This window comes from Athene cunicularia (assembly GCF_003259725.1).
Source record: "Athene cunicularia isolate RWA chromosome 6 unlocalized genomic scaffold, athCun1 chr6_part1, whole genome shotgun sequence".
In the NCBI taxonomy this organism is placed as follows: Eukaryota; Metazoa; Chordata; class Aves; order Strigiformes; family Strigidae; genus Athene; species Athene cunicularia.
Genome location: NW_020799105.1, coordinates 10279732 through 10306316, shown reverse-complemented (window position 1 = coordinate 10306316; position 26585 = coordinate 10279732). Strand labels below are relative to the sequence as shown.

Below are 26585 nucleotides of genomic sequence, written 5' to 3'. Positions count from 1 at the left end.
ACTGGCACGCATGATTGTTTTTTAAATTACTTAAATTTGTCTAAGTTATTACCAAGGCCCTAGCTTATAGAAAACAGAGGCTTTGGGGAAGAATTCCCAGACCAGTCTTTTGCCAAGATTTAATTCCTCTGAGATAAACTGCTTGTAGAATATTCTCCCCTGTTATCCTTAAGCCACTTCTTACCAACAGTTTAAACTGACAGTATTTCTATGTAATTAATATTCCTTCTAAAATTGGCTGAATTAAGTGTTCAATTTTTTTCCCTCTCCTTTTCTGGAAAAGGCTTCCTGCTCTAGGTGATGTTGGAGTGTATCTGGGCATTACCCTGACCCAGGTAAATAGGAAGAATGGCTTTGAGTATGCTCATTCCTGGAGGTGGGTGGTTATTGCGGTGATGTCCTGTCCATCTCCCATCATGAACTAAATAACACCTGCAGGTCCCTCGGGGTTCAGTATATGATCAATGACTGTGTTCTTTGTGATATCGTTAATGAAGATTCTTACCCTTTTAATGAGATTACTTAGAAATAGTAAGCAGGCAGAAAGATGGAGTCCTTCCTTGACATTTTATAATTGAATCACCTTATTTTAAGAAGTGTTTTACTTCTGTTTTATGAAAACACCACAATAAAATAAACATTATAGGAAAGATCATTCATATTTTACACTGAGTAGTGAACTATCTCATTTTTGGCTCAGAACTACTCTAAACTAATCTGTGGGCTGTCTGCAGGTACTTATTTTTCCTTTACAGTTCAGGGTGGAATTTTTTCTTCTTTTCTTTGGATGGTTTAAGTCATGGAAGAAAATATTTCTCTGAAGTTCAGATTGAAATTCAATAAAGAACTGCTTGCATTTTTCCAAGTCAATATTAGTTTAGTAACAGAAAAAGAATCAAACATTTTCTTTAAAAAAACCCCACCCAAACACCCAAAATTCCATGATATAATTGTTTGTATATTTCATGGTTCTCACATTTTCATTACCCTGATATCTCTGATTTGGTGTAAAAATGGAAATCTTGCTGTTTTCTTATGGAAAAATAATTCAGATGCACTTCTGAAAATACTGAATACATTTCCAGTGTTTAATTTTCAGAATTGTAATTATGCTTTTAAATTGTGATTCCAGAGTTTGAAATTTGACCTAAGAAGATTGAATACGCATTGCTGGAAATCTGTAACAAGCAAATAAGTGCAGTCTTAGAAAGTGGAATAACAATTCCTACACTGGAATTTAAACATAACATAATACACAGTACTTTTCATTCATTTTCTAAGTGTCTGTTTTACTTTTTGTTTTGGTCTGTGCACTTCATTTTTAAAAAAGTTGAGGATACTTTTCCCCCTACTTTACCACTTTCTTTACAAACAGTTTTCTGTTGGAATTCAGCTCAGAACTGATATCTTCCCTTTCCCCCCCCTTCTCTTTTTCCCCAATGGTAAGCCTTTTTTCAAAAGGAGCAGAGCACGTGTGAAGGAACCTAACCCATGCTGAACTGCCTTCTAGGCATGAACACACAGAGAAGTCCCAATGGATGTAGAAATTAAGGAAGCCTCTGGCTCTTTTCAGCCACCAAAGGCTTCCGTGCTCGTCACTTCTCTACATAGTTATAGACACAAGCTCTGCTATCATAATCAACATTATGCCAGATCTATTGCCATACACCAGGGCGTGACTGCTAACACTCATGGAGGTATGTCCTGCCGGCAAAGCTGTGTATGCTGAAGTCCATTTTATGTGCTGTGGAACTGATCCATGGACTCCTTCTGCTGGGCAGCACAGCCACTCTGTCTTGAATCCCCAAGTTATAACTGCCAAGCATGTGCTTTTGCACCTACGTAGCCAATAACTTTCAGACCTAACATGATCCTAACATATATCTCTGTTTTTGTGGCATTTCCCAGGAAAAGAAAACATATTTAGGAACAGTTGTTTATGTTTGGAATTTTAATATTTTACTGAATTATTTTCTTCTTGAAAACAGGCCAAAGATAAAGAATCTGGAAAGCATAGATTTTTCTTTATTAGAAAATGCATTTCATTTTGAGCTAACAAAATGCTAAACTAAAGACCGGTATTAAACATCTTTGCATCCCTCATCCCAGATTCTGATTGATTGATGCTATATTTAGAATGAAACTAGAGTTTATACTGGATAAACTAATCCTTCAGAATGTTATTTTCTAACATATACATGTAGAAAAATGTATCAACAAAAAATTTGTAATGAAAGTTCATCCTGATTTACCAAGCTTTTAATTCACGTTTCCTTATTTGACATACTGCTCCTTCAATTAAAATACTCTGAGCCTTATATTCTTGCTCTGTGATTATTACCATTAAGATGAAATACATCATTGTAACATTCTGTGGGATACAGTGGGATTCTCTGAGCAAGCAAATTGCCATAAAGCCTGTATCTGTTTTGTTTCAGCTGCCATTATTCGCACTTTGTTTAACATTTTTAGGCATGTTCCTAAATAACAAATAACTACCAAATTACCACAGCACATTTGATGTGAATGAGTCATCGTTCTTAAATTAAAAAAACAAAAATGTGATGACCTTTCTGTTGTTCTATATGTCATTATTACCATCAAGTGACTGGTTTGAAATTTCCAGTCATTAGTACCTTGAACAGGTAGCAGTTATTTTTTTGTCCAGTCCTTAGGGTCTATTATTTTAGGTAATCCGACCAGTAATGACTTGGATTAAAAAGAAAACTAAAGGAAAATGCATAATCAACATGTACCAACATGCTAAACAAACAAAAGACTTGTAGCCTCTGTGTCTGCAAAGGCAGACAATTGTTGGACAATTACTGTCCGTGTTTATTGCATGTTTATGTTTATTATCTTGTGGCAATAATCCCAAAAAAGATTTATCTTTAGTCTTGAAATTTATCTGCAATGCAGCCATAACTTTTCTGATTATGTAAGTAGATTAAATATCCTCTCTCATCATAAAAGAAATCCCCCAAAACCAAGAGTCTGGAGTTTCATGTGAGTGCTTTAGTTATTGGAGATGATACCAGGTAATAGATATTGCTTAACCTGCCAATTTCTAAGTCTACAGTGTGTGACTGACAATGCATTCACCAACAATGGAGATGAAAATAAGTTTTGATAATATCCAGGTCATCAAAGTATAATAATGAGTCACTGGCTCCTGATAGGTACTGTCCAGATGGATGTGTTTGAAATGTCTATAAACACATTTTACCAATATCACATAATTATTTGTTCCTGTATCCAGGACTGCTAACCCTGACAGTCACTATCATGAGTGCATGGTAAGTGCTAAATGTTGTCTTTCATCATTGGTTGTGCCTCTTGCCTACCACCGTGATCATCATAATGTTTCAAAAGTGAATCTTCTTCAAGGGTCCTGAGTCTGCATTCATTTCTTGGGCAAAAGTGCCATTTAGTTTAGCTGGAATATTTTACATGAGAAAGAAGTGGAAGATGTGACTTTTTTTTCCCTGTTGTTGTTATTGTTTCATAGTAATATGCAAAATGTGGAAAGTCAGTCATATTTCACTGGTAGTTGGCATCTGCTCAACAACTGATTGCTCTTCTCAGAGCTTTTTTGGAAAGTTTGCAGCACCATAATGACAGCTTTCTAAACACAGATGTCCTTTTGGTACAACCTATAATTTTTAATGAAAGATGTATCGATGTCAGGAATTTGAACGAAGTACTGGAATTAGTTGAACATTCTTGTTATGAATATGTATTCAAAACATCTACAGTACATATATTGTAAGTTGGGGGAAGAATCTGCAGTGACCAAAGGCATAGATGTTGGTAGAAAATGCCCAAGATGTCAGAAGGTAGTTTAAGGTAAATTGATTCTGTTGTTAATAGACTGTATTATATTTTAGCGATTTTTTTTTTCCCCACTACGTTTTATACTATATAAGTCCATACTATGAACTTGAAGTATCAAGAGTCTCAAGAACACATTTAGATAATCCAGGATTTGGCCACAGAAGATGTCTAATAGCTGAGAGGCCTGGACTAGCTATAAACGTTCTTGCTAAGTCCCATTAGCAGTCTTCTCCTCTTGTTTCATTTACCTCTCAGCTAAGCCATCAGGAAGTGAATATTTCAAACACAGATTTCCCCTCCTTAAGTCAGTTGTTTTAGTTGAGTTAACTCATCTTAAATGTCTTTAGTAACTGAAAATCAGTTCAAAGATTAACATGTAAGATGATAAACTCCCAGCAGCTTGTGATACTTAGTAAAAGAATCCTTGAGTGTTTTTACCTGTGGGACTACTATTTGCATATACTTACAAATTACCTACATATATGTAGGAAAACAGGGCTTAGTGGTTATTGTATGTAGTTTATATAAGTTCAGACTTGTAAGTGAAAAGGAAACTCTTCTCTGTTAACTTACTGTAAGCATTTGAGATTGTTTTTTAATGAGAACATGGTCCATTCTATATTGTTCTTTTACCTTTTCAGGTCTAGTTAAGATCAGAGTACCATGCAGCAAGTATATCTGGCAACTGTAATAAAATCAGGGGAAACATATTTCAATAAATATTGTATTTTATTTTTGTGCAGCTGTGTAGCCTTGATGTAAGTGCTGCAGTTGTTAGAACTACAGCTAACTTCATGTAGCTTCCATCTATCTGTACTTGTACAAGGCACTTGGTTTTGATTTATTTTCAGGTCACGCCACTACATATATACACCCACACCACTAATGACACGTCATTCAGATTCAGAATAGATACTTTAAAGTTAGAATGATGCATCAGAAATGATGCAAAACCATAACTGTTAGTTAGAAAATGCTTTCTTTTTGGGCTTTAACTGGGTCATGCTGTGGTCATTCAATATTATGATAATGGGATTCTTTCCCTTTTCTCTTACTTTTGGTTGATGATAAAATCTCTTGCATGGTACGTATGTATGTGTGCATGTGTGTGGCCCTGTCTGGGATGCTGTTTGGCACAGCTTGGATCACGACCTTTTGCCAAACCTCAGCAGTAGCTCTTGGGGAAAAAATGTAAACATACAACCAAATTTACTCTGGTTTCTTTATTTAGCTCTGTGAAAGCTGATACTTATTGCTATAAGGCATCAATATTACAAACTCCTTGCTAAATTAGAAAATGGAAGAAGCTAATTTAATATTTTAATAAAAGTAATTTTGTAAAAAATACAAATGGGAGGCAAGCAAATAGATTCTCCTAATGCAGGTGTAAGAATTGTAAGTGATTAACAGCTGTGATAGTTTTTATTTATTTTAATCACGTTTTAGTCTTCAAGGATTACAAGAAGGAAAACACCTTTTTTTTTTTTTTAGGCCAGAGGTATATGAAAACATTATGGGATAATACTAATCACTAAGAAAGTGCCAGGATTGTGGGTAGTATAATCATCTACAATTTTCTGAGAATATCCTTCTAAAATGACTTACCTAGTTTAAGTGTAATTTCCAAAATAAGGAGACCAGATGTCTTGTTTGGGACAGCAGACACTTTTCCTTGAAATGGTCTGCCTTCTACTAACATTCAACTGGCCTTTTTTCTTCCTGTAGATGATAGTTTAGGATTATGCTGGTTTTCCCTCTGTGGTTACAAGCTATGGGCAAGTTTCCATGAACTAGAACATTTCCGTAAATGGAAGACCTTTTGTCTATTTGGTTATTTTGACTGGCATTAAAACTCACCTGCCAGCAGTTTGCCACTCACAGTGACTCTTTAATACTTGTTATGAGCCATTACCACTGTTGGCTATGAGATCATCATGTCACCTAATTACAGTTTGCGGAGCATTTAGATGAGTTGTCAGTTAACACAGAATGTCTGTAATTAATACAAAGATTAATGATTAAAACTGTCAGTTTCCCCTGCATCAGATATTGATATTTGCTCCGAACTATGCCTCTAAGTGGTTTTGAAATGTGTGCCAGTATAAAGCCTGAGATAAATCATCATAGGTCCAAAGGATTTATACTATTGGCTTGGGGGTTTTGTTTTGTTTTGGTTTTTCTTTCAAGTTTTAAGAATATAGAAGTCCACGTGACGAGAACTGCGTCCTTTCAGTCTTTTCATGGGGACTCACTTCTGCCAGTTAAAGAACTTGTTCAAGGCAAAAGGCTCTACATTTCCTTCATGAGGATATTGTCAGTAGTGCTGTCTAGAGAAAGCTAAGCCCTAATGTTTGGTGTGAACAGAACCAGAGTAGACCAAACTGTTTAGTATTGAAAATTTGAAGGCTGAAAAAATGTGGCTTTGGCTCACCCACACAACAAAAATCCTAAACCATCACAAGAAAAATACACTCATGTAGATTAACTTTTACCAAACATACTGGCTTATCTTTGCAAGTTGATGGGACTCTGGAGAAGAGACTACAGAAGTTTGTACAAACAGTTTATGAGAAGGTGTGGAAAATTTGGAGTCAAAGGAATTGGCACAACTCCTTGAGCAAATGAAGGCAGAAGACAGATGAATCTAGTAGCTACTGCTGGTACCATGGAACTAAGATGAAAATGTTTGACTACAAAATTTAAAAAAACCCCAAAATTTCTTCCAATTCTTAAAGTGTTTTCATGATAACAAACATCATCCCTTGCATTTCATTTGTGATTAAATCAGCTACAGTCACCTTTATCCAAACCCAATGGAAGGGAAGGGGACAAAGCAGGGAAGAAAAATGCTTTGCCTGGACTGGGGAATAGGGAGAAGGGCAGAATGCCCACAAGAGGATGGTTGTAAACCCTGATTCCTCTATGCTGTCCATGGGGTGGTTGTGTGCTTTGCCAGATAAGAATCAGTGCAAGCACCAACCTTGACATCTGAATTTCTGCCATTGTTTTGCTTATGTGATTTCCAGGAGAGAGGAAAGAGCTTAGACCTATGCCTAAAATTAGTCATAGACCGTGCCGCTTTCTTATGAATGCTCAAATCACCATCAAGGTCCTTGCCCAAGCTCTGCCCCTTTCTGGCACATTTACCTGTCTACTGAACTTGATTTTCCATTTTTTCCTCCCCTCCTGTGTGGCACCCTTGCTTCCCTTGCCTCTGCCTCATATTGCTGGTTTCTTGAGACTATGGGGAATTTCATGGGCTCTGACTGACTCACTCCCTTTCCCAGGCAGTACAGGCATACTTATCTCTGTACTGCACAGTAGCATGGAAAAAGAAGCACTTCTGGGGTTTATGGTTTATACTAGCTTAGCAACAAATGAGGGATTGCCATTGGTGCTCCACCAAGTAGAAATAACCTCGCCATGTAATGCATATGCTTGAAGTATCTGTACATACATACAGTCATGCATCACTTTAAATGTTGCATCAGTACTGGACAGCTGGAATAGCTGGTGCATTTTTTAATATGCTCGTGTAATATCCAATGTATTTATGCTGAGATTAGCATATTTTAGTGAGTTTATTTGCATAATGAACAGATAATAGTTTATTAATGAAAAAGGCAACTGAGAAAAAGGAACTCAAATACCTAAAACAAGCTATGATAAAAACAATAAGAAACAAACCCACTGATTTTCAGACGTGCATGGCTAAAAAGATTCACAATATTTCATAGTTTTGTGAATACTTGTAACTTCAGTTGTTACTTAATCACAAGTACTCCTAATAAGTAAATCTGTATGCTTTGCAATACTTACATTTTAAAAAGATTCAAAGCATACTATTGTTTGATATAAATTTTCCTACTTTTCGCCTAGTCCTCTTTCAATAATGTCACATAATCAGGTGCAACACGTAGTCATGATGAAAACACTATGCAGATCAAGCTGGAACAAAGGAATGGTAATTTAAAATTATTGGCCAGGTGATGTTGCCACATATTATACCTGCGTATTATACCTTGCTGATTATGCAGCATAAGCTTTGAATCACAGAATCATCTAGGTTGGAAATGACCCTGGAGATCATCAAGTCCAACCATTCACCTAGCACAGTTCCCACCTACAGCATATCCTTAAGCTCTAAATCGACCCTACTCCAGGGGTAAGCACAGGGCTGAACACCTCCAGGGATGGGGACTCCACCACCTCCCTGGGCAGCCCATTCCAACGCCCAACAACCCCTTCTGTAAAGAAATACTTCCTAATATCTAGTCTAAACCTTCCCTGGCGCAACTTGAGACTATTCCCTCTTGTCCTGTCGCTTTCTACTAGGCTAAAGAGGCTCAAACCCAGCTCTCTGCAGCTTCCTTTCAGGGAGCTGTAGAGGGCGATGAGGTCTCCCCTCAGCCTCCTCTTCTCCAGACTAAACAATCCCAGTTCCTTCAGCCACTCCTCACAGGACGTGTGTTCCATGGGGATATCAGTTCCTTAAATTCCTTGACCAGCTTTGTAGCCCTTCTCTGGACATGTTTGAGTAACTCTGTCCTTTTTGTAGTGAGGGGCCCAAAACTGAACACAGTATTCAAGGTGTGGCCTCACCAGTGCCAAGTACAGGGGCAAGATCCCTCCCCTGTCCCTGCTGGCCACACTAATCCTGACACAAGCCAGGATGCCATTGGCCTTCTTGGCCACCTGAGCACACTGCTGGCTCATATTCAGCTGGCTGTCAATCAACACCCCCAGGTCCCTCTTTGAGCTGAGTAGACTTTAATAAATGCTAAGTGATTATCTTAAATCCTGTTTACTGTTAGGATTTTACAAATTAAGCAACTGACTATCTATATTTTCTAAACTAAGTTGATATTCCAGTTAATTTTTTTTTTCCCTCAAACTTGAAGTCTTGGTCTGCTGTGCATTTAATAGCTCTGCATTTCTTATATGTAAGACAAAGCATCTTGTACATAAGGAATCGGAATCTCTAATCACCTTCTTAAGGACTCTTAGTGTTCCATATTGCAAGCTGAAAGCTGACCTTCACTGCTAGGAGTCCGAGATCTTTGTTAGGGACAGATCATTCATCAACATCATCACTAAAATTAAATGGGTGTGACACACAAGTTTATGGAACTGTATTAGAAAGATCTGCAAAACTTACTACCAAAATGCGTACTTATTTATGATTTTGACTTTGAAATTAAAATACATCCTACTGTGATCTGAACATTGGAATGAATTCTTGCTCTATTGAGGGCAGTCACAGCTAGTGGAACCAAGATTTCACCTAGTGTGCATTTTATTTGCAGTAACATAAAAAGTCATAAATAAGATGACTTGTGGCTGTTGATACATCCCTACTTCAGCAGAGTCGAACAGTGTATGTGCTGTAATATCCTGGAAGTGGCCAGTGTGGGAAACAACACTGATTGTACCGTGCACCAGTTGTTCCTATGAATTGCAAATTGTCAGAAGATGAACACTGACTCTATAAGAATTTATAGCATTTATCTCCTAGGCCTGTTTATCTAATTGCACTGAAGGCATTTCCTCAGGGTTCACATCACAAGAGTCTTGAGACAATTCAGTAGTAAATCTCTGTGGGGACTGAGCTGAGAGCAATGTCATGGCCCCAAGCACTGTGCCAAGAGCAGATGAGATTACTAATGCCAGTGAAATAGTCTTTATCTGCAACAACCAATCCTCTGGATTGTCACCAAGTGCAAAATGAAGCACCTGTCTGCCAAATATAAGAAATTGCTTGTATTTCAGGACAGAAACCTGACCTGTTTATGTCTCACATGCCAGCTGCTTTGCCTACATTAGGTGGAAATGAGAAATTTATTAAGTGTAAAGTGCACAGCACAATGAATAAGCAAACTGAAAGGTTCTTACTTTGCTGACTGACTATTTTATTCACTCATTGATTAAAACATTTTTTCTGAGGCAAGAATGGCTGGAAAGCTTGTTTTGAAAAGGATAAATAGGAGAAGAATTAAAACAAGCAGATTTTTTTTTTTTTTTTTAACATCTAATCTTAACCATCTTACTTGGGAAAATATCATTTTATAAACTTCAAATGAGGTAATGTTTTTGATGTTACTCTCTAAAAGAAATTAATTCTTGGTTTTAGCTAAGACCAATAAAGGTTAGAACTGCATTGCATTTCACACTCCTTGTCTATAACAGTAGTACAGCAGGTAAAGTGATAATTAATTGCTCCTTCTGTTATGTCTCTCTAGAGATCTGAAGAATAATTTGATCAGCACAATTGAGCCAGGGGCGTTCCATGGACTTTCAGAACTGAAGCGCCTGTGAGTAATAATTCCATTTGAATTATTCTGAAAATTGTGTTTGTATTGACATTTCTATCCTTGGGCAACTCAAATATGCCACCAAGCAATAATCACATAAGGACACCAGCTGTAAAGTAGAAAATCACACCTGTGCTTTTTAAATTTACCATGCCTTTTTTTTCTTCTTTCTCTTCTTTGTTTTCCATCTCCCTCTTCTTCCTAACCTTTTCCCATTTAAAATTAACTGTTTATTCACCCATAAATGTCCTAACAAGTGCATCTACAAAGTTAAAAAACTCATCTAATTAATGAGCTAGAAGACAATATATTACTATAGACATTAATTGGAAATGTAACTGAGTGGTTAAATATGTGTAAACATGTTTTGTACTACGCTAAGTTTTCTCATTATGTCAGGTGTACTTTACTCTTATCACAGACCAGGTCTATAAAATAAATTTTTAGAAAGGAAACTTTGTCATGCTTTAGAATTTCTCTACCATTTTTATACCTCTCACATTGCCTATGCTTGATATTTTTTAATTTTAGCATGGTTTTCTAAGGAAACAAGACTTATGCAATGTATTCCCTGTCCATCATTCTTGCATTCCTGCTTTTGAAAATGGTCTCATAGTACTTCTGCAAGCACTGGCTGGTTTTTAACCTACATTTGTAGAGGGCAAAAATGTCTTAAGTTACTAAGATACTACAAGTGGGCCTTTTTTAATTAACAAGCACTGCAGACCCTCCTTAATTCTACTCAGCCTAAAGGAAAATTGGGATGAACCCTTTTTTAACTACAGTTTTCCAAGGGACAGCATCCCAGTGTCCATGTACCGGCTAACCAGGCTATCAGCACATGCCAGAAATCTGCCTAGCCCTTGTATGTGCTGTGTTATGTGTGATGAGAAAACATATGAGAAAACAGGAATTACTTTTGTGCAATGGGAAGATTTAGACGAGAAGGAATGCAAATCCACAGAAAAAAGAAATTTACAAATAATTCTGGTTTTTTGCTGAGGTTAAATTCACCAACTAGTATGTACAGGGAATACTACACAACTCAAGTAAAAGATTTCAATTTCTGATCATACAGGTAGCAGTGTTTTCTAACACCAGCCACTGAATTTTAGTGTGTTTGGGTAACATAATAACGATGAAGGGAGTAGCATATACATTTTTAATGTGAAGAAAACTTTAGGTTGAAACTTTCTTGCTCACTCTGTATACAAGGATAACAATACAATGTAATGAACAAAATGAGTGCTAATTGTTGCTTGGGCCATACACTGTAATAACACAACCCTGACCTCTTGTGGGAAAACCAGGAAACCTGTGCGAATCATGGTCTGCACATCTGAAGACTGTGCAGGTGGAGCCTTAGGTCAGCCAGCAGACAAGTCAAAGAAGAGGAGGTCATTAGGCACTGGGCAAAGTGGGAAGACTCTTCAGAAAGTTAGGAATGGCAACGTTGAGATTTATCATGCTAGATCTCAAAAACAATCTTCTTGATGATATGAACAAGTAACACTGGGAGCAATCTAGAGACAGGGAATTGATTAATTGCTAGACTGCCACATTTTTTGTATGAATCAGTGTAGTTTCATGGTAAACAAAATCTCTGGACTCCTTCACTGTGTAATTGTTGGGTAGCAGGCGGTTCAGCAAAAGGAATAAATAATATAAACTCCTACTGAATGCTGAATACAGTAATTACATTAAGACTGTACTTTACATTCATATCATCTTGTTTCACATGTAAAATATAAATGATTCTGTGAGAAGCAGAAACTGATGTAATATGGGCAACTGCAAGAGATACTGCTCTGGCAAGTCAGAGACAACCTGCAGGTTGTCAACATCAAAATGATTTTTTGCGAATGATTTGGAGAACTGTTGTAATTTGTATTTCAGTGACAAACTAAATTATTTAAAAATTTTACTCAGAAAGGTACACACAAAATTGATGAAAGTTGAAAATTCACGAAGCACTAAAATTATGGCACTTGGTTATTCCACAAAGGGGAGTTTTGTATTGTTTTCTCTAACATCAGTTTTAGAAGTCAGCATTAGTAAGTTAAACGTCTTACTCCTGAAAATTAATACCAGCTTTGCATATCATGAACTGAAATATGTCTAATATATATTAGTCTGGAGGACTGCGCAGCAAGCTGTCTTTTATTTCTGCCAATGCTTTTTTAGAAAACATGTTTTACAATACAGAGATTTTAGCTGCTGCCATATGTCTTATTGTGAAAATAACACTCACTGAAGTAATCTTTGAGAAAAGGATATGTAGCCTTTCACTTTTTAAAAAATACACTTTTACTGTGTACCACACTTAGAGAAATATGTGCTTGTTTTGGTTAGTTTAGATGAAATTTACTTATGCCGCCCAAATTATGCCTCACAGTGATGCATTTTTTCCATAAGTATCCAGACTTTGCTTAGACAGAGGCAAAGTATTACCCAAACAAGAATTCTGGGTAGGTTCTTGTTTACTGTTTACCTCTTCTAATAGGAAAATGTATAGATAGATGTATGTATGTATATTTGTTTATCTTAAACTTGCATTTTTAGAGTTTCTATGTAGCTTTCAGTAGGAGAATTTAAAGAATAGTTCTAGCATGCAAATATTGCACTATATTGTTATTCACCCTATTTTCTCAGCTGTTGCCTACTTAATATCCCTGAAAACATTTAAGAAATATTTTCATTCTAATGTGATGTTTCATCATTTAATTGTACAACAGTATATTCCTTGTCTGATAGAAGATGACTTTGTAGTGAATTCTAAAGAAATTGCCTTCACATTCTACCTAATTGGTTATGTCTCCATGAAAGCAATGACTGGATTTGTCAAACTGCAACCTTTATTCTCTTGTTTGATTACTTTGAGTTCTCACGTAACAACAGATAAATAGGAAATCCGCACCATGTAGCAAAGGAATCAGAAGACTACCACTGTTTCTAAAACAAAAATATATTCAGATCAATTTTAACATTTTAATGGATGTATAATCACTTAAAATCCTTACATTACTGCATTAATTAAAAAAAATACTTGATAAGAAGGAAATTTGGAGTCAAGGTTGAAAACCAAATATGTAAAAATTAAACACTAGTTCAGATGCACAAAGGGACAATATTAATGTTAACGCAACATAATTGTTCATACATATTTTTGTTTCATTCCTATTAGTATTCTGTACGTTATGTTGTAGGTATGACTTGTACAGAAAACATCCATTCACCTTTCTGCAGGCAAGAGTTATGGATCATAATGCCTTGTACTGTTTGTGGCCCGAGACAGCCACAGTATTGCTCTTCAAAGAGCTTGCTGAGTGCTTATCAAGACTGACCTTCTTACTAGTTCAAAATTTAATTGTCATCTGGTTTCTATAATTTCTTCAGCAAGAAAGGGTGCTGTCAATGAGATGAGACATTAGGAAACAGTAAAAATCTCAGTTTTGGCTGAATATTGCATGTAACAAAATGCATAGTATTTTTTCATAAATAAACAGGTGCTAGTAACTTTGATAAAGAAAATTATATTGGAAATAATTTTTGGTTTTTTATTTGCTACATATATAAAATCACATTTTAATGAAATAAGTTGTAGTATAGTACGTTTAATTTTGGAATATTGCTCAATAATGTTAATATAAAAGTTGTTAAATTTATTGAATTCAGTGATACTATATTATGAAAGAAGGTTTTATTTCTCATTTGTCTATAACTCCTTAAGAGTTAGAAATAAAGAGGCTGTATGTGATTATGTAGGTGTTTATATGAATAAGACAGAACTAGTGTTTCACCTTTTTTTTGGTTTTTTTTTTGTTGTTTCAGGGATCTTTCCAATAATAGAATTGGTTGCCTAATACCAGAAATGTTTGTTGGACTTAACAGTCTTCACAAACTGTGAGTATATAATACTACTTTTGTTTTAAACAGGAAAAATCCAAACTGTTACATGGCTTACCTGAGTACACTTGGCAATAAACTTTCATTAGGAAAAAATTATAGGTTTTGTACTAAAAACACCCTTCTCCTGAGCCTTTGATTGTGATGACTTGATATTTTAAAGATGTTTCTACTTTACTTCTAGTGAAGTACTACTGTTACTTCTGATTGTAAGATCTATCAGAACTTCAAGGAATTAAATTTCATTTTCACATTGAAAAGAGGCTGAACATGACATTTCTGTTTGAATGCATTTCTGCTTGCATTTCTCAGAAGCAGTTAAAGGTCAAGCACACAAATAAAACATACTGGTTAAAAAAGATACTTTGCTCTTTCAATCCATTACAGATCAATTAGACTTTATAATTTTTTTTGTCTGAAGTGTATTACATAAAAAAGTAAACACATACTGAGAAAAAAATTTATGAAGTATCAAGTAAACTTGAAATATCAGAGTAGTTCACATTGCTTCAGAAATATCACTTTTAGACTGTCTGTTTAGGGTGGTGTGTTGTACACTTTGTCATAGTACTTTTTGAGTCATTAGTTTATCATATGCAACTCCACTGGAATATGCTATAGGGAGCAAAGCAATCAACTTGCATATCCATAAACATGCCAGAGAACCTGGGAGATCAATAGATTATCAAGCTATTCTAGAAAGAGCACTCGGAAAGCATGAGATTATGATAGTACACCCAGGCTGTTCAGTTCTAGGGAGAATCAGATCACTTGGAAGAAGAGATAAAACATGTGATGACAAAGTTTGCTAGTAGGTACTAAGTTAATCGGAGAATTAGAGACAAGGGTTGATTTTGAAGGACAGAGGTAATGTACAGGAGTCTGTGACTGGGCAATAAAATGGTAGATGAAATTTAAGGTACATAAATATTAAGTCATGCAAGGGAGAAAAAGCAATCTGTTCTAGGCTAACCATTAAAACACAGGAAAGATGTTTTGAGATTATAGTGGATAATGCCATGAAAAAATCTGCTCAGTGCTCAGTATCATTAAAAAAAGTTAAGAAGTAGTATTAAAGGAAGAGAGAACAAATTTGTGAATATGCATTGTACTATGGGAAAAAAGCTAAGAACCTTCAGTTTTCATACTGTGGGCAGTTCCAGTCTGCTCATCTGAAAAAGATGACCAAAACTAGAAAAGGTTCAGAAAAGGACAAAAAGGAATGGCCAAAGATGTGCTACAGCATAGGCAGCTCCTAGGAATAAGTAAATTGTCTGTGACTTTCCTGGTTGGGAAATGGACAATTCACAGGAAGGATCTGGGTTTAAATGGACATTTGCCCAAACTCAGAAGGGCTTCTGTATCTTCATTCACATCTGTCTTTATTCCCGAATGGGAAATAAATTCCCATACTGCATCATAGAGTGTTACAGATCTCATACTTTATTTTCTTCCTCTCCAGCCAGTCTGGCATTTCCTTGAAAAAATAGGGAAATCTTTCTGGAAAGATCTGCTCTGAGGTCAAGGTGACACGAGGGAAAAGGCTGAAATATGACATGCTTACTGATAGCATTAATGAGAGCAGCTATGCCAGATCTCTAATGGAAACAAGTGAGAACAGGGGAAGAGCTTTGATATAATAGTATGTTGATGAACAGGTGCAGACTGCTCCTCTTCTTACTCATCTCAGATGAATTGCTAAATTGGGCAAGTCCAGCTCACCTATTGAGGGTTGCTGAGTCTCCTTTTGTTGCACAGTGAACGTGACTGTGACTGTATAGCCAGATTACCATAGGATGTAGCTTTAATTCAAAGTAGTGAAGTCACCTTATTAAATGGAAGGTGCTTCTCAATGCTAGGAACACCCGCAATAAAACTGTTCAAAACCCTGCTCTCTCAGGAAAACATGTCTAAACACTCCATTCGTAAATCTTCCAGACTTCATCTTAAAGGCTAGTTAGAAGTCAAATACAGAACTTCAGTCTAGTGATTGTAAGAAACAGAAATCCATTCACAGCAGGCGTACAACATTTGTTATGTGACAGTGTGTGGCTGTACTACCCCTTTCTGCTGAACACCAGGAAAGAATTGTGGCTGTCGGAAAAAGGCACAATGTGCATGCTGAATGCCCATAGTTACTGGGCTGATCGACCACACCGTTACAATTTCCCTTTGTAAAACAGATTTGCCATATCCATTCTAGTAACCTGAGTACCTGTCCCAGTCTTGACAAATCTTTTCTGAGCATGCAGATCCGGAGGAAGACTCAGCAGTTTCCTCTCCTCTGTCATTAACACTGAATTTTCTTGCGTCTAGCCTTTGTGCCTCTTAAATAAATACTCATGTTTTCTTCAAGATGGGGCTAACTTTCATGTCCAAGTGGGTGTAGATCCAGGGCTTTCTGTATCATCTGCTTTCTGAGGCCCCATTTTTTAGCAGGAATTTGTACCAGACCTGTCTTAAGTATAATTCTCAAGTGATATTCTTGTTACGCTTTTCACTTTGAATAATATTATTTAATGAAATTACTAGACCTTTCATCTTCAAGAATGTTCACCTCTTCTTGTATGATAGTTTTCTTAATATTGACCAACCCTTGGTTTTGTTATTACCAGATTTCATTTTCACATGCTTACCTTTCTGAGCCAGAGTCATTAGTGAAAGCACTAAATACAGTCATAAGACCATTTCTGCAGAGCACCAGTAATGTCTCACTCCCCTTCTTTCTATCCTGTCCATTGTCTTACAATGTCTTATAATAAATGCATATAATGACAGGTTCTTCATGATTTTATGGATGTTATGTCCATGCATCAGTGGAAAAAATGATGATTCTGGTAATGTTTCATGCCATAACTGAGTGAGTTTTGAAAGAAACAAAAATGAAAAAAATGTTGGCAAATCAGAATGGGGAAAAGAATCAATAGGCATCTATTGAAGATGTATCATATAATCATATAAAAAGATTGCTAATTTTCTAGTACATCTAACATGATACTATGTAAGCAGGAGAAAACCATTAACGTCTATACTAGTGTTTTCATGTGAGTGGAATTAGCCTAGAAGGCCCCTAGTTGCTCAGGTATTTTTTTGATTTTAACTAGTTCTGCAGATCAGTAGTCATACTGTAGGTGGTCTTGGGAAAGATCATTTCCAGAATTTAGTGTATGCTTCTCACATAATTACCTGCCCATCCAAATGACTAACCTTATTGAACAGAATAGAGAATAGTAGTAATGGGATATATTTAGGTTATATATAATATCAACACTTAATTTCTTACTTATAGGTGTATTGTTAAAATGTCTTTTGCACCTTGTTTCAGTATAATTTACAAAGTTTAACTTAATTTTTGGTAATACTCATCACCTCTCAATGCTTCCTGTCTTTCTGCTAACCTTTTCCTGTTCATTATAGTCCCTCTACTACTTTGATTTTTTAAAAACTTGATTTTTTTTTTCAAGATTTAAGATTTGGTAATTGATCCATTTAGTCTATCTTCCATTTTTCTTATTTATTTCTTTTTTAATTTCAGAAGTCAGAAGAAATCAGAGGCAAATTAATAGATGAGTCTAAATTAATAGACGAGTCAAATTAATAAATGAGTCCAAATTCCTCTTTCATCTGAAGTAAATCAGTTCATGATTGGTATGTCAGAAGTTACAACTTTCTCTTTTGATGGGACTGTCTTCCTTACCAAACCAAATTCAAGAGTACCATTACTCTTCTTGGGTCAGTGATTATTTTGTGAAGAAATACAACCACAATCTCAATCAAGAGGAACTGTTCCCCTGCCATTCATACTGTCATTTGTTCCTTGATCTCAGAAACCTCATATAATGACATAATGCTGACGGTAATTGTTTGAGCTGGTATTTCAGTTTACCTCTGGTATAAGAACTGATTATTGTTGACTGCAAGGTAATGCCACCTGGTACTTCTCTAACACTTTCTAGCTTTTTGCCTTTGGAAGCTGATACGAATTTCCCAGAATCAAACCTTTTAAGCTTGTTTGAAATGCAGTAAGTCACCTTTCTGTTACTACTGATACCTCTGAATTGTGTTTACTTCTGATTTCAGGGATATGAGAAAACTGTTCACTGAAACATGTAGTGTAACATCAGTGTATGTAATTTTACCAAGGAAAAGATGGCAAGTTCTTAAATGTGGAACTTGTTTCAGAGCCATGAAATTTGCTTTAGATTATTGAAGGGGCAATATAAAGATATATACATATGCATTGATTTATGCAGTTGTTGACTGTGGTAATTAGAGCTGTCTCGTGTTACATTAGCAGAGATGAAGTACAAAAGTATCTTTGCAGGCTGTTATCAAAACCAGTAGGGAGAGCCGTGAGTCCACTGGAAGGAGGAAGGGACATGAATCTTTTCATGCACCTTCTGTGAAGTAGAGATGAGATTTTCTTACACTGTTTACAAGCACAAGTACCGGGTGGAACAAAATAACAGTGTGTTTCACTCAACCTTGTAAGTCTAATTCAGTTTGAAAAAATGGAAATAGAGCTGAAAAATCAGCTCTAGGCCTGAACTGACACAGAATGTTTAACCAAATGATGTGATGCATGTATCTAAACTGAGTAGGGCAAAGGCATGTTTAAATACTTCACTAAAATGCAGGATGAGAACTTCCTGAGCTTTTAGGGATAATGCAAACATTCTCCAGAGGTCTTGGTGGTTTTGTGCAGTCTGTTTTAGAACAGAAAAACCTACAGGATTCTTGAGTTAAGAAAAAATTAATTACTAGTATTATTATTTTTTTTTTTTGTGAAAACATGCATACATACAGAAATCACAAAAAATTCTAAGTGTCTTGATAATGTAGAAAAGAAGACTTTTACTCCAATTGCAGTCAGGATGTATATTTCGGTAAATAGGAGTTGAATTTCAAGTTACTAATGAAATCTAGAATTTTACACAGCTCATGAAATTATTGCAGCCAGTGAGTTGTGATTATGTTCCTTGAGACTGATCTAATTTTTACACCTTCTTGGATTTGATTTGTACTCTGGAAAATGATTCCAAAATGCTTTCACATCATATGACAGATGCTGCTGACAGTGCCTCAGACAGTATAAGAGAAGATTTATTATGTCTTCTAAGATTTTAGTTTATCATTTTTACCTTATATATTACCCTTTGTCCATGTTTATGCTGTGATGAGGTGCACATATTTTAATTACGAGTGACTTAATTGAGTGCAACAAATCTTCCAAATCTCCTTTGGCCCCTCAGTGGCCATGTTTCAGTGCTTTATTCCAGAATTATACATGCAAATATATTTCTGCTAGGTAACAGCACTGCCATCCACATTAATTCTGTTTATATTTAATCTAAATATCAAGAGCTATGGAGTACTGGGATGGTGCCACCGTACAGATACACCAGATATTGTTTCTTTAGTCCCCCGTAAGTTAGCTCTTCAGGCTCTGAAATGTTGTAGCCTTAAACCTGTTAGAGCTGCTGGATGTTCTTTTTGGAAGTTAGAAACAGAACTTTGTCCTTACTTCCAGTTGTTTGGTTAAAGTATATCTGATTTATTAAAGTATATCTGATTTATTCTTCATCCTGCCTCTGAATCATCATAATCAGTTAGCTTTATGATATTATTATACCATAAATTCTTGTGTTACTTTCTTGCTGTCCCTTTGTATGGTGCCAGAAATAAAGCACAAAACCAGTAACATAGTGAATCAAACAGACCCTACTTTAGCAACATCAAGAAAATATGCTGTAACCTGCCCTGTCTGTATTTGTTGGGTTTTACCCTTCCTGTCCCAGTCTTTAGGCACAGAAGATCAATCTGTCACCCTTGCATTTAGCTTTTGCTTTTTGATACTGCTCATGAGTGAAACAACCTTCATATACTCCTGCTTCAACCTATATTTTGCCTCAAAATGGTCCTTTGAGACACATAACTCCCTTTGTTTTATGGCATTTGTCATTTATGTTACAGCTTTTGGCAAAAGCGTTTTAATTTCTGTAAAAGCACAGGAGTATTTGGTATATGAAAAAAAGTGTAGGACCTTATACGTAAGACTAAAATGTTTTACTTCTAATATAACAGAAAGAACATATTTCTGTTAATGGAGTAAGTTAATGGCATAGTAAGTGCTATCAGCTTTGGAGTGCATTAATTTGTTACGTTTGAAATGTTTGCAAACTAGGTGATACAGATGTTTTTAGAACAAATGTCCTTATAAATTAAGCTAAAGTGGTTTTTTAAGATATCTGAGATGGTGGAATTTCACAACACTGCATTTGGAGATAGTTTAATATTCACATAAATGATGTGAACTGACATAGCCAGGGACTTGCAGGGTGCTGCAGATATCTAGCTTAGAAATGCATGGGTTATTGGGGTGATTTGAGTAGATTTATGAAAGTTTTGTTAGAGAAGCTATTCCCACAGTTGGAGATCCAGATATTGAAAATATGTGTTTCTTAGGGATAGAAATTTATTGCTTTATGACTTATACAGCCCTGTGAACATGATCCTAGTTTGCAAATTATTAGCAGTAATATGGAAACTTCAAACTATGTTATTGCCAGAAGAATATGAAAGAATATGAAAAATTGGCTTGCTGGCTTTGTGCTGACTTTTGAACTGTCAGGAACTCAATTATTCCAGCACTTGGCAAAACCCTGATGGACAGGGTTACATACCTCTCTGTCCTGATAAAAAGACAACAAAAATCTGTAAATGGAACATGACTCAGGGATTTTTAGGTTAACACAGCTTAAATGAGTTCTGGCTAGGTATCTTGGTAGATTTGGTAGGACTTGTAAAAAGTGCATAGATTCAGTAAACACAGAATGGGCACCACTGCCCTTACCTTTGCTGAATCCTGCTACATCAGCTGTGGCAATGACTTAGTTTTTCTGTTTCCTGAAATATTGATCAGACATAAAGCCTTCCTTTGGTCCAAATTTAATTCCTAAGCTTCAGACCTGATGTTCTATTAGTTTTGCTGTATGAAGCCTGGCTAGCTGTTTAAGGGAAAAGCTGGGATTTGCATCAGTTTGGCAATGTCATACTGCAGTGGGGCAAGGCAAAGAAAAACCTTGTATTTCTGCCTTCTGGCTGCCATCCGTGCAAAGCTAGACAGATTGCTTTCTCCGTCCTTCAGTTCAGCATGATTGTCCTCTTGTCAGTAAGTTTATACTACAGTAGCTGCTTTCATATTAGTGCAACCACTTCTGATTTACTTCAGTGTAAATGTCAGGGTTATCAGTTTCTGATGTAGTCTGTTGAACGTCCCAGTTCACTGAGCTGCTTTAGCATGTGCCTTGTCAATAAGCACATGAGCAGATCCATTTAATTTTAAGTAAAGAGGTAACTGAGTCTTTCTGAAATGCTCAGTATTTTTAGTTCCTGTTGATATATCCAAAATATTAAAGGTATAGAAATAGTTAGCTAAAGCAAACATTCATTTCCACCTTTAGACATACCCACGCTTTTTTTTTTTTTCATGATTTCAGTGGTGAAAAGTTGTGTACAAAAGTAAGATTAGTTATTGTTTCAAGAATGATCCATCACTTTCTTAATTTATAAATTAGCAATATTTATCTTCTTTCTTGATTTCATTCATCCATGTGTATCTGTACAAGTTTCTGCAGAAAGCATGGTTCTTGGGTTTTTTGTTTACTTTATATAACTGGTTCAGATCTTCTGTAGCTTGGTATATTTCTCACTGGTAGGACATTGCTCCTGATCTGAACTTGTGTCTTCAGTTTAGTATACCTTTGTTAGACATAAGAGAAATAAAATCAATAATTATAAAACCACCCTTTTTAATGAAAAAGTAATGAAACAATTTTCCTTGCCAGTGTACGTTTTTTTTCTATATGTAACAGCAAATCTCCAGTGAAGAGATCTGAAATTTCACTGATAGCTGAAATTTTTTAGCCATCCTTGAATTCAGACATGTAGACTTCAGGCATTAGACAGAAAGGCGCATGTATCACTATTTCAAAAGTAGGTAGTTCAGATGCTGTGGAATGTTAATCTTGGATACTGCACTAATTTTTAAGTTTAATAATACAGGAAAAGTATTACTTGAAATTAAGCATTTACCTTTTATACTATTAAGGCACTGGCAGAGCAATACTGTTAAACTAGGCAAAATTAAATTGCTTCTGCAAGTATTCAGCCTAATCCATACAGCCATCAAGTAAATAATAGGAAAACTGTAGCTAAAATGTAAATGTCCTTAATATAAAGATGGAAAAAATCAGCTACTTTATAGTCCTTTGGAATAAAGCTATTTGTGTAGTTACTTTGAGAACTCATTACTATTTTAAGGAATTGCTTGAATTCTGAGCATTACTAAATAAAGATACTGTTTTCATTTCTTTACCTTGAAGTGGCATTCCACACATACTATAAAAATACAGCATAGGTCTCACTGACTGATCATTGTGTTAATATTTTCCCTTAAATGCTAGAATTCTATTCTATTAAATACATAGAAATATTCCTGTTTATTAGTCCCAAGTGAATTGTATATATACCTGTTCTGAAATTAAAAGAAGCAAAAGTGTATGATTTGATTTGAATATTACTGTCACTTATGAAAATGCAATGTACAAATTTAAATACCTGTTTACTGTTAAGAAAGCAGAATTTCTTAATTAGCATTGGGAAAATTATACTCTGACAACTTTGTTTTCTTGTATTTGTTACACCTGACTGTAAATTGCTTTTTTCTAGGAATTTGTCAGGGAATATTTTTTCAAGTCTCATGAATGGACTTTTTTCTGAGCTGCTAGCTCTTAAAGCACTGTAAGTATCACTCCTTATATTTGAGGAAGACATTAGAATAAACATAGCAGAGTTGAATATGAATTCAAACAGGATTGTTTCTAGCAATGCATTCCAAGTGTAGAATATGCAGTATTTTGTTATCAATGTCTGTCTCGCTATTGGTGAGCTGCTGTCTTCTACCTGTCCCAGTGAAATAGATAATGCTGACTACTTGACCCAGTTCCTGACTAGCCTTGTCTAGCCATTCTGGTTTTTGTCCTTTATGATCTTAGACCTTCCCATGTTATCACACCTTACATCATATTATAACTCTAAATACAAAAAACTGCTCGTGTTAAATATTTTTCCTGCAATTATAATAACATTTCCCAGTTATTTGTATTAAATGTACCTCTTTGAGATTTAAAAGTATACTGGCTGCTTCTGTGGTCAAGTTTCTACTCAAAAGAGTTTTTAGTAAATGAAAGTATGTTATAGTATGACTTTCTACGGTAGCACATACTCAAATTTAATTCAGTAGTCAGCGATGCGGTTCTGTAACCAAACCCACACTTTTGGCATAATGGCTTGAAAGTCATTAACAGTGGGATAATGTATATTAGTTGTCTCAGGATAACTTTATAATTATACATCCACATTTATGCATCTGTCTAGAATTAGCTCTGTTTGGAGTTAGATAATTTGAATTGAACAGAAGAACGTATATTTATGAAAATTGCATGTGTATCAGTTGTGATCTTTCTTTGCCTTTCTAGACATTTCAACACGGATTCACTCATCTGTGACTGTAATCTAAAATGGGTCTTGCAATGGGCCAGAAATGCTTCAGTTCGAATAGCAGAGGAAACAGTTTGTGCTTACCCCAGTGCTTTACAAGGACTGTCATTTCGTAACCTGAAGGAAAACCAGCTGATATGTGGTGAGCTGTGCTTTCATTTAACAATGCAAATTGAAGTGGAATCCAGAGAAAATATGAAAAACCAGAAATTATGCCAAAAAATAGAGAGTAATAAATCTGATTTCCTTATAGCCACAAGAAATTCAGGTATATGGCACAGAAAATACAATTAATATTGAAAGAGAATTGAAAAAACTACAAGTGTCTTATTTAATACAAAATTATATATATTTTTTGTGTTTGTGTGTGAATTGCAAGAACACCGCTGTCCTGTCTATATATTAGGTAACATGTAATTACGATTTAAAATATTAATCCATGATGGTAGCTTTACATTGTATACTGCATGAAACTGAGGATTCCTACAGGGATTTATAGAATGTTCCGTTCAAATTATATTTCTGACAGTGTGTCAGATTTCATTCTTGTATTTTTAATTTTTATAAACCTCTAACTATATATTTTAGCACTGCTTACTGGGAATGAATAGAATTTTTACAGTGAGCTTCAGTTAGGTGAAATCAGTGTTTGAAGATTTATAAGTGAATTGTTTTAGAAAAGATTTTTCACCATAGCAAACATGACAGATATGGTTTAGGGAAGGAAACAAAAAAAAATACAAATGAGTAAAGAAAATTAATCTCTCAGAACACTGTCTAGCAAAAAGCAGTGCTAAAACAGAGATTTTAAAAGTATCGCATAATGCAGAGAAAAAAATCATTGCCTAAAATGATGCTGATGGGTTCCATAATCAGAAGTATAATTTCACACACACTTGATTAATCACAGAATCTTTGAATCTTTGACTTTCTTGAATGATAGAAAATTGCTGGGATGGTGACTTTGCTAATGTCTTACGGAAACAAAAGGAAATTCACACTTTTATCCTAATAACCATGAGAGGAACGATGTATGCTGCTGACACATTTATAGCAGAAGAGAGATCAAAGATGACTGGAACAATAAAAAATATGGTTTTAACAGCAAATACAGATGTTTACAAGTTGGGAGAGATGTGAAAGGATGTGAATACCAGCTACAGATGGTCCATTGGTTGAATTGTTAAGGAAACACAGATATCTGTCTGGAGGCAAATAAAGAACGAGCTCTTGTATCCAAAAGGCAGAGAATCCAGTAGCCTGTATTACTGAACATTTGAAAATCTGTAATACTTCTCAAATATCAAGCTGCCATTTTATAGAGACCCAGCATGGGCATCTTCATAGAAATCCATTTCCCAGCAGGAAAAGGCCTTCTTCTGAAAATGCTGGAATGATCAGAACAGTTGATTAAAGACTGAACTGGTATTTCCAGGTTGCCAAAGAATATGAGTCTGTAAGTTTTATAGAGGAAATGAAAGCAATTTCTCAGAATTTTGTACTTTAATTCCTCATACGACTTCTTGCCACATGTCTGATACAGAATTTATAATGCCCATCTAGTTCTTACTGGTATTTATAATGTCCACAGAACACTTGACAAGGTTTGTAATGACTGCAAATAGCTTGATACTGCTTTTAATATCCGCAGAGAGCTTCACGGTGGTTATATTTGCTGAGCCTTCCACCAGCTCTGTAATGTCTGCCAGGTACTACACAGTGCTCATAATATCTTTTGGGCAGCTCACAATGCTCACAGCATTTAGCAATTTCATTTTCAGTAACTGATTTTGAATTTAGGCATAATAGAAGGGTGTCTGATACCAAATTAATAACAGCTATTGAGAATGTTTTAAAAATAGCGTGCATCAAAATATGCATAGAGCTAATCAAATTCAGCATATCATAAAGAAAATATTAAGTGATTTAAAAATTGAAAGCTCCTACATGCGAACATCTTCCATAGAGTTGGACATTTGTACTTACAGTTAATGATCTTACTTCTATGTGCTAGAAGACATAATGAGGTATCAGAGTCACAAGATGAGCAAAGAAAAGAGCAATGGAAGGGAAAAAATAAAAATAAAAATAGAAGGGAAATGGTAAAGATCTTTTCAGGCAAGCTAGGGAATGAAACAAAAAGTCAAAAAATTCTTAATAACTACAGGAAGCAGTTTGCTGTGAGCTTTTTAGATGTATTTTGTGTTTTTATGGGAGAAGAAATCATCTTTCAAATTTCTTTCTGGCAAATCTTTTCATGCATCTGTTAACTCATGATACCAAAGTAGTTACCCATCGAACACAGCTAAAAACCTGCTTTTGGGATTTTTATGAGAGTTAATTGAAGTAACTGCACAATTTTGGAATTCACAGGCTTCTGCTTGGTTATTTCATTAACAGCTTATAAGAGCTACTTAAGTTTCTTTAACAAAAGTCTCCAACTCTCAGAAATGTTCAGCTATAAAACAATTTTTGACAATGTTGGAAATGAAAGCTAAAAAGTTAATTTGATGATAAAAGATAATTTTGCCTTTGTCTTCTGCCTTAATTATGAGTGACTGCAATGAATTCATAATGGCATGCATAGAATATCTTTCTGAAAAATGATTGTGAAATTGGTTTCATGCAGTGCCTTGTTACTGTTTCTCCATGACTCCAAATAAAACTTACTCAATTTACAGGAGGAAGATTACATTTTCCTGAATACTAGTGCCATAAATTCTACCTGATAGGAGCCTCTGATTTTCCCTTGCACACATCATCAGCAGAAATGGATTCTTTAGGCCAAATTCTTCACTCAGGAAGGACTTGTATTAGTTTTTGCCTTAAGGGGATTATGAAATATTGCTCTTAAAGCTGGGTTTTGATTATTTACGCTGATGAATGAGATATTGGAATTTAGTTTCTCAGTCTCAAAGCTGTATTGATACTGTTGAACTAACAGCACTAAGTAGTAAAAGTTCAATTGTTCTG

The 26585-nt window shown here is 35.5% G+C and overlaps 1 protein-coding gene across 2 annotated transcripts in view; it reads left to right on the top strand.

The window, feature by feature from the left end:
• Window positions 1-10079: 10079 nt before the first annotated feature.
• ADGRA1 (adhesion G protein-coupled receptor A1) overlaps window positions 10080-26585 on the top strand; it is a 187354-nt gene continuing 170848 nt past the window's right edge. For both annotated transcript variants that reach the window (XR_003398714.1, XM_026851415.1), the window contains exons 1-4: window positions 10080-10145; window positions 13977-14048; window positions 22782-22853; window positions 23591-23760. Coding sequence is in view for 1 of the 2 variants with exons in the window: in XM_026851415.1 (XP_026707216.1) it covers window positions 14017-14048; window positions 22782-22853; window positions 23591-23760 (274 nt within the window). In the remaining variant the exon portion in view is untranslated. The remainder of the gene's footprint in view (window positions 10146-13976; window positions 14049-22781; window positions 22854-23590; window positions 23761-26585) is intronic.